This window comes from Chiloscyllium punctatum, chromosome 19, assembly GCF_047496795.1.
Source record: "Chiloscyllium punctatum isolate Juve2018m chromosome 19, sChiPun1.3, whole genome shotgun sequence".
Lineage (NCBI taxonomy): Eukaryota > Metazoa > Chordata > Chondrichthyes > Orectolobiformes > Hemiscylliidae > Chiloscyllium > Chiloscyllium punctatum.
The window spans coordinates 85,265,066-85,285,802 of record NC_092757.1 but is presented as its reverse complement, the minus strand read 5'-3'; the positions used below and the strand labels follow the sequence as shown (position 1 = coordinate 85,285,802).

Here is a 20,737-nt window from a genome sequence, read left to right as displayed (position 1 = left end):
ATCAATGTCGGCCATGAATTTGGATTTTCTTCACCAATGTGTTTCGTAGGAGGAGGCAAGTGTGGCTCTTTGGAATGGAGAAACGGGCCTCAATCTGGGAAATTAAACCAAGTGGAAGACAAAACTTAGTCCACCTCAGCCTGTGGTACAGAAGGTACAGTGTGGGAGGTACAGAAATTCACCATGGCAACCAGAAGCTCGACTTGGACTGATCTGTGAGCTTTTATGAGACTTGGACTAGGGCTGCACAACCACACAGTAAAAGCAAAGCAAGCATCTTAACTGGCAAGCCAGAAGGGCATGCACCTGGTCAAGTTAGAACACAGGCATGAGCACAGACCGAGCTGGGAAACTGAAGGATGCCTCTCTGATCAAAGGCTGGCCATTGACAGTAGCATAGCGTCAAATTACTGAGGATGCTGAATCTGTACTGAAAAGAAAGAAATGCTGGAAGTCACAGCTAACATTTCAAGTCTAGATGGCTTCTTCACCTGATTGGCTCGCTCTCTCTCTCCATGGATGCTGCCTGACCTGCTGTGATGCCTAGCATTTTCTGTTTTGGATAGTCATGTGGTGTGCTCAGAGCTAGAGTGTTCACTGCTGGACAGCACTGAGCCCCGGTGCCGTGCAAATGCGGAGGTGAGGACTTAGTGGTATTGTCGCTAGTTGGTTAATCTAGAAATCTTCTGGAGACCTGGGTTCGAATCTTATCACGGCAGACGGTGGAATTTGAATTCAATAAATATCTGGAATCAAAAATCTAAGGATAGCCATGTAACCATTGTCAATTGTCATACAGACCCATCTGGTTCACTAATGCGCATTAGGGAATAAAGCTTGCTGTGTTTTAGGATGGGCCAGAAATGCTGGTTTGGCCAAAGATGCGCACATCCTGTAAGTGAATAAAACAAAGAAACACTAGGCCAGGTCGGAAGGAGGAGGAGCCAAATGGGTCTGATATTAATAGCCAGGACACTGGCAGAAAAGCCAATGCATTAACAGGGGATATGACAGAATAGGATAGGAATTGAGTGGATTCCAAAGACATGTCGGCTTCTGTGAGACGATTCCATTCTCGGGCTGTGAAAACACACGGTTGCTCGTTATTCCATAGATAATGCAATATAGAGAAGGAGAAATTGGTTGCTTATTGTTACAATGAGGTGAGAATTCAGTCTGGATCAGCAGCGCGGGACAATTTCCTCATATTATTTCAGCATTTTGCAAAGTCTAAAAGATGGGGCAGGCATCACCTTGCTGAATTCTGTGCGCTCTATTAATTGGGGCTGGTTAGTTGAGTTAGCTGGATGGCTTGCTTATAGCACAGAATAACACCAACAGCACAGGTTCAATTCCCACACTAGCTCGGGTTACCATGAGGATTCAACTTCACCCCTTGCCTGAGGCCTAGTGACCATCACCCATCTGAACAAAGAGAGCAGCCCTATGATATGGTAGGATTAGAACAACTTTATCTGAATCAGTTGCAAATACAGGACTTTCATAAATTGGGAGTTTAGGAATTTTATGGCCTGAGCTTGGCTTTCCATCGATTGATTCCCAACTATTTGATTTTCCAAGAGTGCAATAGCGAATGGAGTCTCTGGAAGATCCACTCTAAAAATGTACAGCCAGTATGGGAAACCATCTCCTGCTCACCAGTATTTTTCCACATTGTTTACACCCTCACTGGTCCTTTGGAGCCTGATCCATGTCTTACACCAATAATGCCCAGTCCCACAAGTCAAAGACTTTGGCTCGAATATGCTGCTACTTAGAGTCATTATCACACAGAAGGAACCATTCAGCCCTCGATGGCTCTTTGTATAGCAATCCAGTCAGTCCCATACCCCCACTTCACCCTTACATCCCAATGTTACTTTGAAACGCTCCTCCGATTTCTTTTGGAAATCAACGATTGACCTGGTAAGGATAACAGACTTCCTTCCTGAGTCGGGAAATTTTAAAAAATTTATTCATGGGATGGGGGCATCGCCGGCTGGGCCAGCATTTATTGCCCGTCCCTAGTTACCCTTGAGAAGGTGGGGGTGAGCTGCCATCTTGAACTGCTGCAATCCACCTGCTGTGGGTTGACCCACAATGCCCTTAGGGAGGGAATTCCAGGATATTGACCCAGTCACAGTGAAGGAACACTTATATATTTCTAAGTCAGGATAGTGGGTGGCTTGCAGGGGAACTTGCAGATGGTGGCTTTCCCATGTATCTGCTGTCCTTGTCCTTCCAGGTGGAAGTGGTCATAGGTTTGGAAGGTAATGTCAAAAGATCTTTGGTGAATTTCTGCAGTGCATCTTCCCTAGATAATACACACTGTTGCGACTGACTGTCGGTGGTGGAGGGAGTGGATGCTTGAGGATGTAATATCAATCAAGTGGGCTGCTTTGTCCTGGATGGTGTCAAGCTTATTGAGTGTTGTTGGGGCTGCACCCATCCAGGGAAGTGGGGACTATTCCTTCACAGTTTTTGTGCCTTGTCGATGATGGACAGGCTTTGGGGAGTAGGAGACAAATTGTTTGCCGCTGTATTCCTAGCCCCTGACCTGCTCTTAGGCCACTGTGTTTCGTGGTGAGTCCAGTTGAGTTTCTGGTCAATGGTAACCCCAAAGATGTTGATACTGGGAGATTCAGTGATAGTAACACCATTGAATGTCAAGGGACGGTGGTTAGTTTGTCTCTTGTTGGTGATAGTCATACCCTGGCATTTGTGTGGCGCAAATGTTACTTGTCACTTGTCAGCCCAAGCCTGGATGTTGCACAGGTTTTTACTTGGTTTGGAAATGGACTGTTCTTGCCTCTGAGGAGTTGTGAATGGTGATGAACATTGTGCAATCATCAGTGAACATCCCCACTTGGGACCTTATGATGGAGGGAAGGTCATTGATGAAGCAGCTGAAGATGGTTGAGCCGAGGACACTACCCTGAGGAACTCCTGCTGAGATTTCCTGGAGTGGGGATAACTGACCTCCAACAACCACGACCATCTGTGCCAGGTATGACTCCAACTAATGGAAAGTTTGCCCTCTGATACCCACTGTTTCCAGTTTTGCTGGTTAACATCTCATTATCAGGTATGCCTGGTGCTGCTCCTGGCACACCCTCCTGCACTCTCCATTGAACCAGGGCTGATGCCCTGGCTTGATGTAATGGGTGAATGGGGGATATGCTGGGCCATGAGATCTATAGATTGTATTGCGTAGAATTCTGCTGCTGTTAATGGCCCACAGCGCTTCATGGATGACCAGCCTTGAGTTGCCATTTCTGTTCAAGATCTGTCCCATTTAGCACAGAGATAGTGCCACACAACACGATGGAGGTTATTCTCAATGTGAAGATGGGACTTTGTCTTCACAAGGACTGTGCAGTGGTCACTCTCACCAATAGTATCATGGACAGATGCATATGCAGCTGACAGATTGGTAAGGATGAGGTTGAGTATATTTTTCCCTCATGTTAGTTCCCTCACCACCTGCCACAGATTCGGTCTTGCAGCTAGGTCCTTTAGGACCTGACCAGCTTGATCAGTAGTCCTGCTGCCGAGCCACACTTGATGGTGGACACTGAAATCCCCCCACCCAGAGTAGGTACTGAGCCCTTGTCACCCTCAGTGCTTCCTCCAAGTGTTGTTCAACATGGAGGAGTACTGATACATCAGCCGAGGGAGGGCGGTATGTGATAATCAGCAGGAGGTTTCCTTGCCCATGTTTAACCTGAAGCCACAAGACTTTATGGAGTCTGGAGCCAATGTTGAAGAATCCCAGGGCAACTCCCTCCCGGCTGTATCCCACTATGCCGCCACCTCTGCTGGGTCTGTCCTGCCGGTGGGACAGGACATATCCAGGTTTGGTGATGGTATGGTCTGGGTTAGTGTCTGTAAGGTATGCTTCCGTAAGTATGACTATGTCAGGCTGTTGCTTGACTGCTCTGTGAGACAGCTCTCCCAATTTCGGCATAACCCTCCAAATAGGTGAAAGTGGGTTCTGCAGATGCTGGAGATTAGAAGCAAGATTAAAGTGGTGCTGGAAAAGCACAGCAGGTCAGGCAACATCCGAGGAGCAGGAAAGTCGACATTTCAGGAATTCCTGATGAAGGGCTTATACCCGAAACGTCAATTTTCCTGCTCCTCGGATGCTGCCTGACCTGTTGTGCTTTTCCAGCACTACTCTAATCTTGACTAGCCCCCGAATGTTAGTAAGGAAGACTTTGCAGGGTTGACGAGGCTATTTCTGCCGTAGTTTTTTCTGGTGTCTAGGTCAATGCCAGATGGTCTGTCCAGTTGCATTTCTTTGAGACTTAGTAGCAATTGATACAACTGAGTGGCTCGCTCGGCCATTTCAGAGGGCAGTTGAAAGTCGACTATGTTGTTGTGGGTCTGGAGTCACACGTAGGCCAGACCAGGTAAGGATGGGGGATTTCCTTCTCTAAAGGCAGTAATGAACCAGATGGGTTATTCCAACAATCGTTTCGTGGTCATCAGCCAAATCGTAATTCCAGATTTCTTTTTAAATTAAATTAAAATTCCATCAGTCCTGGCAGGATTCAAACTCAAATCCCCCAGAGCACCAGCTGAGTTTCTGGATTACTAATCTAGCAATGATACCACTAGACCATTGCCTCCCCTAAGCAGGAGTGTGCCTACAGAGCATTGAAGATGGATGGTGGTGGAAATTTCTTCCCTTTTTATAGTCTGTATGGAAGATATCTTTGAACCTTGACAATGACCTTTTGACCTTCTCAATGTCCTTTGACCTTGGGACCATCTCCCCATCATCAAAAGAAAGCATGGATAAAATTCAAGGGCTTTTTTGATGCCTGTGTTTTAGGACAACATAGTGTGTGTTCACCCGTACAACTAAGCAACTTCCAACACCTTCAATACATAGACCCGGACACAAAACAGGTCCTTGCATTAAAAATAAATGATGTTTATGTCAGTCATCGAAATGAGAGAAAGGAAAAGCAGAGAGCAATGAAAACAGAAAGGTGCTGGAGAAACTCAGCAGGTCTGGCAGCACATGTGAAGAGAGAAGCACAGTTAACATTTCAAGTCTGACAATGGCTCTCTCTGCACGGATGCTGCCAGACCTGCTGAGTTTTTCCAGCACTCTCTGTGTTTGTTTCAGATTTCCAGAGTCCGCAGTGTTTTGCTTTCAGCCAATCAGAGACAAGTGATCTTGACCTGGAGTGAGGTACGACATCAGTTATAAGCTCTTGGGGGCAGCTAGCTCAGTTGGCTGGAAGGCTGATCAGTGATGCTAACAGTGTGGGTTCAATTCCTGCACCAGTTGAGGTTACCATGATGGGTTGTCCCCTCACCTGGTACCTGCTGCTGCTCCGGTTAAACAACCACCAGTCATCCCTCTCTAATGAGAGAGCAGCCCTGGGCCTGGTAAGACTATAGTTACTTTACCTTTATATATGAGCTGTTCCTGGTGGTGTTGCTGCTGAGATCGCTTCTTTAATACAGTATCAAGGGATTTTGAACGTCAGTAGTGTCTCCTCCCTCAATGTTCAATCACTATGATTTCGTTTACTCATAGAAGCAGGCCCATCGAGTCCACACTGCCCCTCCAAAAAGCATCCCACCCAGACCCAACCCCTATCCTATCCTGTAACCCTGCATTTCCCATGGATAAGCTAATCCACTTAGCCTGCACATCCCTGGACACTATGGAGTAATTTAGTATGGCCAATCTGCCTAACCTGCACATCCCTGGACACTATGGGACAACTTAGCATGGTCAACCTGCCTAACCTGCACATCTTTGGATTGTGGGAGGAAACTGGAGCACCCAGAGGAAACCCACCAGACACGGGAAGAATGTGCAAACTCCACACAGACAGTTGCCCGAGATGGAATCGAATTATCACACATCAGTTCGTCGTTGTTTGCTAGTCAAGGTGATATGCGCCAAATTGGACAGTAAGTATAGAGCTGTGGACTTCTCAATGGGTGCCAAGGATGCCAAACGGACCATTCTCAGTCTCCATATTGTCCTGGCCAAAGGGTGCCACACTACCTGTGCACAAGTCTGTCTCATGCGTGTGTGGCTGTGCAAAAACAAAATTTTAAGGGGCCGTATGTAAATAAATCGCTCGCCAACTGCAGAAAACGTTGTGCCAGGCCAACATCTCTCCCTCAAAGGTTCAGCCCCACTGCTGCCTGAGCAAGCTTGCTTTGTGCAAATTGGCTCTCTTATTTCCTGTAATCCATCGGTGACTACACTTCAACGGTGCCTCTCCATTGCCTCTGTTGGGAGGTTCGCAATGTGCTACGTCAATGCAAGCATTGCTGTCCTTTCCCAAAGAGGAAATATCTATTGCCCAGGCGCTATCCACACCCAGATAGAAAGAGAGAGAGAGAGAGAGAGGAGACAGAGAGCACAGGGATCCTATCACTAACCTATCACTAACCAAGGCCCTTGCTGCATTCTGCCCTCAGTTGTGTCACAGTAGAAAAGCAGTAATTAGGTAAATAAGGGTTACAAGGAAGGATGGAAATGTGGGGGGTGTGTGTTGATGGATTAGCTACCTTGGGAAAAGCAAAGGAGGGGAAATGGGATGGAATATATTACATATAGAGAAATAATATGCAATACCTCAAACCTGAGATGGTAACCAACCAACCACCTGTTTGCTTTCAATGGTATCCATTTGTGAATGCCGTCGCGATCAAGGGTCCCTAAAATTGTACAGTTATTACGTCTGTCAGTGCTTGATACAAATGCAAACAAGGAAACATGTCTCTTTCTCTTTACTTTCTTTAACCAAGAAAAAACTTGCAAACACCAAAAGTGATGATTTCGCTACAGGAAGTGACCTTGAATTGGGTCAATTAAGTGGTGGCTTCTCAGAATCATCTTCCTCCCTGACTGAATAGCCAGAAATAAGCCAGCAAAGTCTGAGGGGAATGAGGGAAACTCTCAAAAAGCTCGAAGGATCAATGTGGGTTGGGAAGTTTCAATGGCCCAGTTTGTCAGCATCCATATTATCCCCGTCATTTGAACCATCTTCCTCCAACCCATTCAACTCTTTGCTTACTATTTGGGAAAGATGTTATTTTAAGTTGAACTCTACACCAACTCATCATGTAATGCAACAGATGTAATACATTTGGCCTCTTCAGTCACAGATACTCTGTGATCTAAAGGGAGGCAGGTATGTAAATCAATTTTTTCAGACAATTTCTCACAATAATCCAAGTAGTTAACAATAGCAACATTAAATTAGAAATAGATATCAATTTAAGTGTTGCGTTCTCACTATAATACATCCATAACGATCAGCATCTTTGTTATTGGGATCAGTGGCTCTTCGTGCCATAACTTGCTACTCTTTCTATAAGGAAAGAGTATAGAGTATAGTTTCTACATTCTGTTCCTATGACATCCCAGTACTAAGGAGGTATACCTCTGTGCAAAGAGACCTTTATATTAGGGATGTGAACATCTGTGTTTTAGAGACTTGTATCTCTGTACACTGGAGACCTGAACATCTGAGCATTAGGGACCCAAACCCCTGTATATTAGGGACATACACCTCCGAATATGAGAGACCTGAACCTTTGTATATTAAGGACCTGAACATCTGTACATTAGGGACCTGAACCTTTGTATATTAGAGACCTGTATCACTGTATATTAGGGACCTGCAATTTTAAGGACCTGAATCTCTGTTTCAAGAGTAATGGAAGCAACAAATCATATTACACACAACTCATGTTTTGAAGCTCACATGTATATTGGAAACATGGAATATCGGGATCTGGACCAGGAACATATTGTATTCGAATTGACCAGTTCTTCATTGCATCACAGTTTGGAGAGGCTGTCAATCCCCAGTCTACCCTGATCTGTTTTCCCAATTTGTATTCTCAGTTGTGGGGTTATAGAATGGACCAACTTGTCCTGGTAAATGTATCCCTTTAAAACCATCACCTTTTGGCCTGGTTAGTGGGGGGAGACGTCGGGTGGTGATTAATGAACTCTGGGCTTGCTGAGTTCAGTACTGAAGGACAAGGCTGACTAGTCTTTCTGCCGTACACTGACTCCATCATGCCCTATGTCCCACCCTAGTGACTAGGATCTTACATTGCTGTTGGGTGTCAAAAACCCTCCAATATTTGGGCAAAAGGTCCATTCTTCAGAGGCAGCCAATATAGGCCACTTCAACCAAAGGAGCTCTTAGGTCTATCTCTGCCCTCCCTGTGAACATATGCACAATGCCCCTGCACGGAACAGAAAGCAGAGTCTGGTGCCCAGCCCCACTGCTAAGCTGGCAAACCCAGCAAACAGCAGGAATCCCCCTCCTCCAGGAAGCTCAGTGTTAAATCTGGCAGCCCAGCGTGGATTCAGAAAATCTCAGAAAGATTCTGGTGGTTTAACTCATGATGGGGATGAGATGGGACGGGGCAGAGGGGAGGACACTGGCCTGAGTCAATCTGTGGCAAGGGATAGGGGAGGGGATTGGGAAACAGCAGTTGCTGTTCCCCAGCCCCAGGAGGTGGCCACACCATTTACAAAGCACTGATCCTGATAGGATGCAGCTGGGAAATGAGCAGACATCAAATGTCACTCCATTCCTCCCGCACAGCTTTCAATGCTGGCAAAATGAATGGGCCGAAGGTCCTCTTGGAAAAGTGGGCAGAGGAATTTCAGACTCTCTGTCATAAACCGATGTACCATCGCATATCTTCGGGGTCACCACAGAGTGAGAGCCCAGTTGAGATACGCTGGAGTTTGGCAATGAGTTATCTTGCTAGGACTGACAGCCTCTCTTCAGGATTAATATGGGTTCATGCCAACACATCTAATATTTCAGCACAGCATCTTGACGCAAACACATAACAGTTAAAAGGCAAGTTTCAACTCCAAAGCTACAGCATTTCATTTCATTGGTCTATATTGGCTGGATCAAAATTCAATCGAATGGTTCTACGTTCTCCAGAGTCAAGATGCACAGAGGGTGGTCTCATTGGAAGGTGCGCCACACTTAAAGACCTTGATAGGGTAGCCATTGAAAAGGGCTGTTTCCCTTCACTGGTGAATTTAGAAATGGAACCAAAAATGAGGAGAAATTTCTTCACGAGGAATCTTTGAGATTGCGTGCCTCAGGGATTTTCACTCTTTTGACTATGTTCAAAGCCAAATTAGATGTTCAATTAAAGGGCATAAGGATAGGGAAGGGAAGATGTGTGAGGACATAAGATCAGTCATGAAAGGCAGGGTGATCAGCTGGGGCTGTGTGGTTTACTGCTGCTGCCAAGTCCTCTGTTCACATTTGCAATGAAAACATTTAGGAAAGAAATATCAGCATTCACATCATGAGCTGACAGTTCCAGGTCAGACTACTTCCTCATAAACCTCAGGGAGACTCATTCTGAATTGCAGCTTTATTCGAAGGATAATTTTGTTGAGGGATGGGATCAGAGAGGTTAGCTAATGGTATGATGACTGTGCATGAATGAGACTCTTGAGTAGACTTCGTTGTCTATTTGTGTGAGAAATGACAGTAGCTACTGGCTGCTGAGACAGCCATGGGCTCAATGTAGAGCAGGGTAGCTCAAGACTTGGCAGAACTGCTTGCCAGATTTTTCCGGCAAGATGTTTCAAACTGTTTTAGTTGGGTGGGAAAAGAGGTCATCACCGGGGCCCACCAAGGGGAGGGGGGGAACTGTGGGATACTGTCTTAGGTTGACTGAAAAGCTGAAATGGTTCCGAGTTCAACAGGAGTGTGGAGACACAAAATGGGAAGTTCAGGAGTCTGAATTCAGAGGTCTCAGTTTGTGTGTGAGGGGAAGCACGGAGAGGAAGGAGCTTGGAGGTGGTGATCAGTGCCCCAGAGTCAGAGAAATGAAAATCAGACAGGACCTTGACTCCCTCATCATTTGATCCTGCTGTAAAACAGATGTGCACACGACATCAAAAAAGGCTGGGACAATACCAGCTACTGGACATTGGTGCCTCTCCCCGGTCCTCCACCCTCGGTCAAACCATACCCAGCACGAGACACTGTAGGGGCAGATAGGCCACTGAAAGGGTAGAGAAGAAAGACCATACAAGGGAAGGGACAGGAACCATTTCTGGATGAAGGCTAAACATCGCAGCCTCCACAGACCAACGCAAACACTGCCCACTAGGATCATCATTAAGGCAATCTTCCAGCCAGACATGCTGCACACAGTATCAGACCATTCATTAAACTAGCCTTAAGGAAAATGCAACAAAAGCATTTCTGTCTCTTGCCAATTCAAACTTTCCAAATTGTGTTGATGAAATATTACAGGGGATTTGGCCCACGACATAAACATACTCTTTTCAGATTGGGGATCGAGGATTGTGATTATTCCTGCATTTTTAATTACATCAGAAAAATCCCAATGTCCCCCTCTGCAACTACAACTTGAGAACCACAGTAACACTAAGCTAAAGCATATAAATACCCATTCATACAACCCCGAAGCAGTTAATTAGAATGATCGTGGTGTAGATAACATGTCTGATAGCCCAGATTTATTGTCTAGTAAACTCTTCCTGGTTTTCTTGATATGTTTGATGTCACTGTCCTATAGTAATGAATAACTTGTTGCAACATTGAAGATTTTCCTGGTCTTTTTGTGTGTAACATTTAATATATCTCTAGTTCTATTGGATGTAATGTATAATATCCAGGATCCTGGTGACAACAATGTCTTTCATGCTCCCTCCCTCTCTCTTGCATGTAATATTGCAGTATCTGTAGATCCTGTGCAATGGAATAAGCAGGGCACCCACTACCCCACTGAATATTCCAAATCTCATTTTGCGTTTCATGGCTGGGACTCGGGCAGCGGTTTTCAGACAGAAATATTTTTGTTTCACTTTTCTTTAAGCAAATGTTGCTAACCATGCATTTAATTAAAAAAAAACTGCAAGTTAAACAGCAAACATTCAGTATTAATTATTAGAGTTACTGAACCTTCTGGAGTGTGACATTGTGATTCACCCACAATAGGATGATGTGCCCTAACTGTACTTCGTGGACTTTTTCTTATATACCTGTACAGGACGCCTGTGCCATGGATATGAAAATTATTACTGTTACATGGCTTAACAGCTAAAGGACAAAATGTACGTAATGGAACTTTTAAAATCCACACACATACATCACTTATACTTTTCTGTTCAAAATAGCCCCATTTTCCACCCCCACCCCTTTCAAATGAACAATTTCCAATAAAGTTCGCCTCTTTACACCAGACAAAATAAAAAGAATGAGAATGTGACAATGTCCATTTGCTCAGGAGACACAGATAACACACTCCAGATGAAAGCCAACCCAACCTCTGACCTGGGCGTCAGTGAGGTGGAGATTGGCCACCTCTGTGCTCTGATGGAGATGGATAACTGAGTCGCAAAGAGGGGTGGGTTGAGGGGAGAATCGTTCGCGCAAGGATCATCTCACTTCAGGGTGTGCTGCAAACGTAAGCAGCATTTCAGAGAAATTAAAGGCTGCACTTGTGATTCTGTCATTCAGAAATCTTGGAGCTTTAAGCTCCTCGATGTAATCGTTCTTGGATTAGATTGTCACCCAATTTAACCAAATACTTTAAAACATCCTTGTTGACCCTCTCAGAAGAGCCTGGGGCCTAATGTCTCAAATATTGAGTAAGTTTACGACACTTGTAGATGACCGCTGGCCTGTGGGGTTACCCATTGAAGGGAGAAGCCTTGGTCAGAGGTTAGGGTTGGATTGTCTCTCAGCTCTTTATGGTTTTAGTTTCAGACCAAATGCTTGTGTTAGGCAAGGGGTGGAAAACAAGTGCTAAGTAAAGAGACAAGAGAGAGAAAGAGAGAGAAGGGAAAGCAGTGGAGGGGTGAGGTGGATGGTGGAGAACAGAGAGGAGAGGGGTGAATCAAAAGCTCACTTACCCCAATGCTGTGTCCAAAGCCAGAGCCAGGCTGGGGACTGGTGGCGCTCATGTAGTTACCGACACCAGAGTCTTGGCTGGCCGTACCATAGATATCAGCGACCGGGCCTGGACTGTTGGCTCCAGGGAATCCACCGGGTCGGGGTGGGTTGGTGCCTGCTGGGGAAGCGGGGGCGCCATAATTCGGTTGAGCACTGTAGCTATTCAGGACTGGTGTGTAGAGAATAGAGCTGGGTATAAGGCACGAGCAGGGCATGCACAAAATCAAAGCCAAACACTACGACAGCCTAAGGCCTCATTTTTCTAACACTCAATCCAAGGCCATGCGATAAGACAACAGCAGTACTTACGAGAGATAGATAGTCAGCTCATTACTACAGCTAGGAAGCTCAGAGGCACCCCGAACCACTTCCATCAACCATCCCCAAGTAACACAGTCATCCAACACAGAGAAGACCAAGAGGCACATGTTGAGACACCTTCCGTCACATCAGATCTGATGCTCATGCAGAAATAACAATCTCTAGATCAGGCCGTGTCGGGACAGCATTCACAACCCATGCAGACTACAAAGGAGCTAGAATTCTACCACACAGCATGTTAATAAAATGGCAGCTACAGTGAACGATATCCAGAGTCTAGACACAAAGAGCCGACAGTTCTAGGAAAGTCTAGGGCCTCGTGAGGAAACTGGTCATTTTGTAGGAGGGCTTGGATCAAGTGCAAAAATAAAATGAGGAGAGAAACACCCACAGGAAAAACAAATTGTCACCATGGGGGCTCGGCAACGAAAAGGGGAAGAAATGATTATCCCAAAGTACTATCAAGAACACTGGGAGTGAAACTGGTCTTTGGAGAAAGTATACAATTAGTCAAAGGTCTCTGGTGGTGCAGTGGTAGTGTCTGTAGCTCTGAGCTAGAGGATCTGGGTTCAAGTCCCACCTGCTCCAAAGGTACATCTGAACGAGTAGATTTAAAATATATAAATGAGTATAAACTAATAGCAAATTGTCAGGCCAGTTTATAAGTCTGCAGGCACCACCCTATCGCTCCCCTTCCATGCTCAAGTTGACAGTAAAGATCAGATGTGGCAGTAAAACTGGGTACAGTTTGCAATTGCTAGAGACTAATTTCATCCCCTCCCACCTCTCAGCAACTCCCCCATTCCCCTCCACCCTGTCGATGGTAAAACAGCACTTGGCGATGTTCAAAAGGCTTCAGAATTTCCATCGTGGTGGACTCAGTTTTGGATGGTGTTTGTGTGGCGATTGATGGGACAGGTACAGCTACCACATCCCTAGACAAGTGGAAATTTGGAATCATGGTGAGGTACATGGCCTTTTCTTTGAACGCAGCCTTTGAGCACTGAGTTCCTGTTTATAGTCTTTCTTCTCAAAGTGAACCACTCTGGTTGATATTGTCACATGGTCTGTGGTTAACATGAGGGACCGCATCTCCTCACTGGAAGACCCCATGGGAAGGCAGTATGTGCATTTGGAAGCCACCTCCCTCATGATTCCAAATTTCCGCTGTCAGTTAAAGCATTGCTTCTCAGATTTTAAGGTGGCCTGTCTCAGCTTGGGAAAACCAGAAGTATCTGTTCAGAGTTGGGGCTTCAATTCATGGTGACCGCTTACACAAAAAGATAATTCTCTTGCTATAAAAACCGCAATGCAACAAAGTTGACCTTTTCCTCTGGAGGTGGTGATGGGGGCAAAGGGGGAGAAAGCAAATCAAAGCAAAAGGGTCACGCCAAGATGGGGTGCCTGGGATGAAGCGAGCACTATGAGTGACAACTGACGCCCTGGCTTTTTTGTCACAACTCTGATCGCAACATCAGCGTTTTCCTGTGAAGGGAGAGGGTAATTTTGAGCGGCTTCTGTGGCGCAGTCCAAGTGTCCCTCCCTCTGGACCAGAAGGTCTAAATTCAATTCCCGCCTGCTCTGCAGATGTGCCATAACAGGTCAATTTGAGATACCTGTATATTAATTTTTCCACGGCAGTATCTCAAGACGTCCACCTTCCAAGGCTGACTGTTAACTCTTACAAGTCTCTTCCCACTGTGAGGTTAGCTCCTCACTACAACCTGGCTAGATCACATCTCAACCCACTTCAAGGACAGGTGGACTTTTACAAAAACGGGTGTTGCACGTGGTGTTGATGACATCATAGCAGCAAAGGAGGGTGAAAGCAAGCATCCAATCCAATGGAGCATCTGACCCTTCAGAATGCCAGCTACCAACTTCAATGCCAAGGGATGTGGAGGGGGAGTTTTTACCAAGTAATGGTTGAACTATTAGACTCAGGGAGGTGGGGGGATGTTGTCCACTCAACCCGGGCCACTTGCTTCAAAGTAAAGCTGGAAGTTACGATTACCGCTGAAGGACATTCCAAATTCCACTTACAGCAAAACCTGCATTAGACAGTCACCCTCCAGCCTGAACCAAGTCCGCAAGGGGGCTGGGGAGCCCTGAATTAGAGTGATGGGGGGGGGAGTGGAAGATGGGGAAAGGAAGTGGGGGGGGGGGAAGAATAATCAAGGAGATCAGATCTTTGTGCACAGTGCCATTCCCCACCCCCCTCCCCGACCTCCCCACCCTCCCCACCCTCTTCCCCACAAGGACAGAGATCCTGACTGTGTGTCAGGTGACAAACTAGTTTCTAAGATGCAGGTTCCAATTTACTTACATTGCTTACCTGTCATTTTTACCAGTGGTTGTGGCCACGTTAGCAGGTGGCTGTTTAATCCAGGTGCAGACCCTATTTAATTAAATTAGAAATTTGTTGGTTCTCAGAAGAACTGGCTGCTTAAGACAGGTGACTTCAATCTAGGTGACCATTGGGACAGGTTTGACTGTACCCAGTACCACACCCAACCCACAACTCCCCCACCCCTCCTCATCCAATAATATCAATCACAACGTGTGCACAGTTTGAGTTTAATGGGTCCACATCATCTCATTGAACTCTCCACCAATTATCAGAGAATCCCTACAGTGTGGAAACTGGCCATTTGGCCCATTAGGTCCATACCGATTCTCTCTGAAGAGCACCCTCCCAACCCAGCCCCCTACCCTATCAGCCTGCATTTCCCATGGCTAACCCACCCAGCCAGCACAACCCTGGACTCCATGGGCCAATCCACCCTAAATTGCACATAGTTGGACTGCGGGAGGAAACCGGAGCACCTGGAGCAAGCCCACGCAGACACGGGCGGGGGGGGACCGTACAGACTCCACACAGACAGTCACCCGAGGCTGGAATCGAACCCGGGTCACTGGCGCTGTGAGGCAGCAGTGCTAGCCACTGTGCCGTCCTGTTATCCTTCAGCTAACCCGACTAGATCGTGAAGCTCTGTAACCGACCTCTGATTCTGGACAGAGGGAAGGTTACACTTTTCTGAGGAACCCCGGCAACTTGGACCTCCTCTGTCTCCTCATCCTGCCTACCCCTCTGCACCCCCATAACTAACTTCCTAGGCTGCAAGCCCCTATTTAAAAATGTCACCAAACTGCTAATAATATAAATTAAAGGTGGTTTTTGATAGGGACATAAGAAAACCTCTTAAGATCCTCTGAAACATGGCCAGCCTACTCATGTTGTTCCCACTCTGTCACGTTGCGATTCCTGGTCCCAACTACCTGTCCACCATAAGCCCAAACCCAAACCCAAACAGAATTAACCCACTGCCACATGTTACATCGCCCAGAATCCCTCCACCAGGTATGGGCCCTCAAGGACAGAGCTACTTCAGCTGAACCCTGGGGAGGTCAGAAACCTTCTTGGAGCAGAAAGAAGGCCTAGAGGTGGCGTTACAGGGGAAGAGTATTAACAATACTGTGAGACCGTTATGCCTTCTCACACCAGAGTGCTGCGAGCAGTGTCACTGCAGTGCATGCCAATGGGAGTCTCATTCCTTACTTAAGAAGAGGGACAGTTCAAAAAGATACCCCCTTTGAAATCCTTACCAAAATTACATGAGTGTCTGACAGAAACAACACTGGTATCAATCAAATGTCCAACCCCATTCCTTGTAGCCCTGGATCACAGCAATTGTGCTACCTGATCACAGGATCTGGGCACTATCTCTTACCAAAACTGATGGAAGGCAGTGGGTGCTGTTGGTCAGTTCAGTGATTGAGGATAGTGTTGAATGTATCATTTGGGTGTGTCGTGGCAGAGAGCTAGAGTGTTTGGGTTTGTAAGCTGACAGGGTCATCTATGATCACAATGAGTTGTGAGGAATTTCACAACTTAGCACAGTGAGATTTGCGCTCAACATCATCGGTTTCAATTCACATAGGGTTTAGACCAGAACCATGTCAAAGGACAATACAGCAGATAGGTGGGAACCACCTGTAAGAATATATTTGTTCCTTTAGTGTCACTGTTCCCAAATCCCAGAACTTCCCTCCAAAAAGCACTGTTGAGTGTCCCTACAGCACATGGACTGACAAGGGAAGTAGTGGAGGCTGATATAATTACAGCATTTAAAGGCACCTGGATGGGTACATGAATAGGAAGGGTTTGGAGTGATATGGGCTAAATGCTGGCAAATGGGATTAGGTTAGGTTGGGATATTTGGTCGGCATGGACAAGTTGGACCAAAGGGGCTGTTTCTGTACTATACACCTCTATGGCTCTAATACTGCAGTTCAAGAAGGCAGCTCACCACCACCTTCTTGCGGTCAACTAGAGATGGGCAATAAATGGTGGCCCAGCCAGTGATGCACATGCCCCAGGAGTAAATAAAAAAGAACAGAAACAGACCATTCAGCTCAACTAGTCTACACTTACACAAGTTTGTGCAATGTGTGCAGGAGAGTTTCCTGACACAATATGTAGATAAGCCAACAAGAGGTGAGGCCATACTGGATTTGGTTCTGGGTAACGAACCAGGCCAGGTATTAGAACTAGAGGTAGGTGAGCACTTTGGGGACAGTGACCACAATTCGGTGATTTTTACTCTCGTGATGGAGAGGGATAAGTGTGTACTACAGGGCAAGAGTTATAGCTGGGGGCAGGGAAATTATGATGCGTTGAGGCATGACTTAGGATGTGTGGATTGGAAAAGTAGATTCCAAGGCAAGAGCGTAATTGATATGTGGAACTTGTTCAAGGAGCAACTATTGAGTGTCCTTGATAAGTACGTACCTATCAGGCAGGGAGGAAAGGGTCGTGTGAAGGAGCCGTGGTTTAATAAGGAGTTGGAATCCCTTGTTAAATGGAAGAGGGCGGCCTTTGTAAAGATGAGGCGTGAAGGTTCAATAGGGGCGATTGAGAGTTATAAGGTAGCCCGGAAGGACCTGAAGAGAGAGCTAAGAGCAGCAAGGAGGGGACATGAAAGGTCCTTAGTTGGTAGGATTAGGGAAAACCCTAAGGCTTTCTATAGGTATGTTAGGAATAAAAGAATGACTAGGGAAGGAATAGGTCCAATCAAGGATAGTAATGGGAAGTTGCGTGTGGAGGCTGAAGAGATTGGGGAGGCGCTGAATGAATACTTTTCGTCAGTATTCACTCAGGAACAGGACATTGTTGTCGATATGAATACTGAGGCACGAATAAGTAGAATGGATGGCTTTGAGATATGTAGAGAAGAGGTGTTGGAAATTCTGGCAAGGGTGAAAATAGATAAGTCCCCTGGGCCTGATTGCATTTATCCTAGGATTCTCTGGGAAGCAAGGGAGGAGATTGCAGAGCCATTGGCCTTGATTTTTGTGACCTCTTTGTCTACAGGAGTAGTGCCAGAGGACTGGAGGCTAGCAAACGTGGTTCCCTTGTTCAAGAAGGGGAGTAGGGATAATCCTAGTAACTATAGGCCAGTGAGTCTCACTTCTGTTGTGGGCAAAGTCTTAGAGAGAATTATAAGGGATAGGATTTATGCACATCTGGATAAGAATGATGTGATCAAGGATAGTCAGCATGGTTTTGTGAAGGGCAGGTCGTGCCTCACAAACCTTATTGAATTCTTTGAGAAGGTGACGAAGGAGGTAGATGAGGGGAAAGCGGTAGATGTAGTATATATGGATTTTAGTAAGGCGTTTGATAAGGTCCCCCATGGTAGGCTACTGCAGAAAATACAGAGATATGGCATTGAGGGTGAGTTGGAGGTTTGGATTAGGAATTGGCTCTCTGGAAGAAGACAGAGGGTAGTAGTTGATGGCAAAGATTCATCTTGGAGTGCCGTCACTAGTGGTGTTCCGCAAGGATCTGTTTTGGGACCATTGCTGTTTGTCATTTTTATAAATGACCTGGAGGAAGGGTTAGAAGGTTGGGTGAGCAAGTTTGCGGATGATACGAAAGTCGGAGGAGTTGTAGACAGTGAGGAAGGATATGGCAGGTTACAGCGGGATATAGAGAAGCTGCAGAGCTGGGCAGAAAGGTGGCAAATGGAGTTCAATGTAGCTAAGTGTGAAGTGATTCACTTTGGTAAGAGTAATAAAAAGATGGATTACTGGGCTAATGGTAGACTACTTGGTAGTGTGGAAGAGCAGAGGGATCTTGGTGTCCATGTACACAGATCTCTGAAAGTTGCCACCCAGGTAAATAGTGCAGTGAAGAAGGCATATGGCGTACTGGCTTTTATTGGTAGAGGAATTGAGTTCCGGAGTCCTGAGGTCATGCTGCAGTTGTATAAGACTCTGGTGCGGCCGCTTCTGGAATATTGTGTGCAGTTTTGGTCGCCATACTATAGGAAGGATGTGGAGGCACTGGAACGGGTGCAGAGGAGGTTTACCAGGATGTTGCCTGGTATGGTAGGAAGATCCTATGAGGAAAGGCTGAGGCACTTGGGGTTGTTTTCTTTGGAGAAAAGAAGGTTTAGGGGTGATTTGATAGAGGTGTACAAGATGATTAGGGGGTTAGATAGGGTTGACAGTGAGAACCTTTTTCCGCGTATGGAGTCAGCTATTACAAGGGGGCATAGCTTTAAATTAAGGGGGGGTAGATATAGGACTGATGTTAGGGGTAGGTTCTTCACTCAGCGAGTCGTAAGATCATGGAATGCCCTGCCAGTAGCAGTAGTGGACTCTCCCTCTTTATGGGTATTTAAGCGGGCATTGGATAGGTATATGGAGGATAGTGGGTTAGTGTAGGTTAGGTGGGCTTTGATCGGCGCAACATCGAGGGCCGAAGGGCCTGTACTGCGCTGTATTGTTCTATGTTCTATGTTCTAAGTGTCTCTATCCCATCTCCCATCATTGGCACCTTCTTCTAATGATGCTTCTTTGTCTCGATCTGACTTCCATGCTGTTCATCTCCTTGTGGAGTTCCCTATTCTCACAATCAAAGGTGCTTCTCCTGAATTCCTTAGTGAATTTGTTCATGACTGGGTTACGGATGCCAAGCTTTGAACTCTCCTCACAAGTGGAAATGTGCCAACTCCTAGTCTAAGCTTCCATTAGCCATCACGCTACACTTGCCAGTAGAAGGTAGTCATACTAATGGTAAATAGAGTCACAAAGCATAGAAACAGGCTCTTCGGTTCAACTCGTCCAAGCTGACCAAGTTTTCTAAACTGATTCAATCCCATTTACCTGCCCAGATCCCTCTTAAATCTTTCATGTACCCGTCCAAACGCCTTTTAAATGTTGTAACTGTACCAGCCACCATCACTTCCTCTGGCAGCTCATTCCATATACAGACCACCCTCTGTGTGATAAAGTTGTCTCTTTTAAATCTTTTCCCTCTCACCTTAAACCTATACCCTCTAGTTTTGGAATCCCCTACCCTGGGGAAAGGACCTTGGCTATCCATCCTATCTATGCCCATTGTGTTGAAACAGATACTATTCACATGTCACACCCTCGCTCCCCCACTTGCTGGGAAATGTGTTGGGACATGTGAAGGGATTTGGGTTGGGGCTGGAGGGTGACTATTTTCCGTCCCAGGTTATTGGAGCTGCGGGCATCTAATTCTGCACAGTGACGAATCTGGTGCAAGTTCGAGAGCTGGGGAGATGAGGCTTGCAAGGAGGAGCACTCGATACTGCTTCACCACACTCTAGCTGCACAGAAGATTAACAAGGAAAGAACTGCTCCAAACCTTTCTGTGCAGAGGCCAGGTTAAAAGCAAGAGCTCCACGGGCTGTCTCTACAACCTGCAAAGCATATGGCTTAAAGCTTTCAAGAGGCACTTGGACTTATAACTGAAGGGGTCTAATGTGCAGGGATTGTTGCGGTGGGGTGGGGGGGTGGTGGTGGGGTTGCTGAGTGGCTAAGTTTGGCTCATCCAAAGGGGTGGCACAGGCACGAGGGGCCAAATGGCCTCATTGTGAGCATGGAAATCTCTGCAGCTTTAGCAGCTAGCATTGGCTCCTGCCCATTTGCACCACCTTCTCCCCCATGTCTACAGCAGCACCATCCCAAGAAGACGCTGGGCGTAGAGGGAAATCTACCGGCACAAGGTGGAATCAAAGGTTTTCACCATCTTTTATGTGTGTTCCTGGACAATTACCAACTAACAGAAATTCCCTTACCCCTCGTGCCATTATTAATTGGTACAATATGTAAATGGATTCCTGTGCTTCCACTCTGAATTTCACACACACTTTTAAAGGCTATTAACATAAATTGCAGTGCAGGTATCACAGCCACAGCATCACCACCTTGTTAAACCTCCAAACAGTAGGGAAACATGCCCACACAGACTCATTAGGCATTCAGAGGTGCCTGATTAAATCACAAAAGCACAGGCACAGCAGTTATCATAGATGCATATAATTAAAGTCAACTCTTAAATGCTTTTGTGATATTAATAGGTAGATAGAATTCATTAAACAGGCAGAAATTCTAGCTGCTAACCTACTCTTAATGCC

General features: G+C 46.1%; 1 protein-coding gene across 24 annotated transcripts in view; it reads right to left on the bottom strand.

The window, feature by feature from the left end:
* The window catches only part of LOC140491556 (RNA-binding protein Musashi homolog 2), a 573,466-nt gene that overhangs the window by 13,709 nt on the left and 539,020 nt on the right, over nt 1-20,737 (bottom strand). For 6 of the 24 annotated variants that reach the window (XM_072589920.1, XM_072589915.1, XM_072589919.1 and 3 more), the window contains 2 exons: nt 11,924-12,132; nt 6,614-6,696 (listed from right to left, as the gene is read on the bottom strand). In XM_072589920.1, coding sequence (XP_072446021.1) covers nt 6,655-6,696; nt 11,924-12,132 — 251 coding nt within the window. In that variant the 3' untranslated portion in view covers nt 6,614-6,654. Of the gene's footprint in view, nt 1-6,613; nt 6,697-11,923; nt 12,133-14,610; nt 14,683-20,737 lie in introns of all 24 variants that reach the window. The other 18 variants (XM_072589909.1, XM_072589912.1, XM_072589921.1 and 15 more) reach the window with 7 other exon arrangements.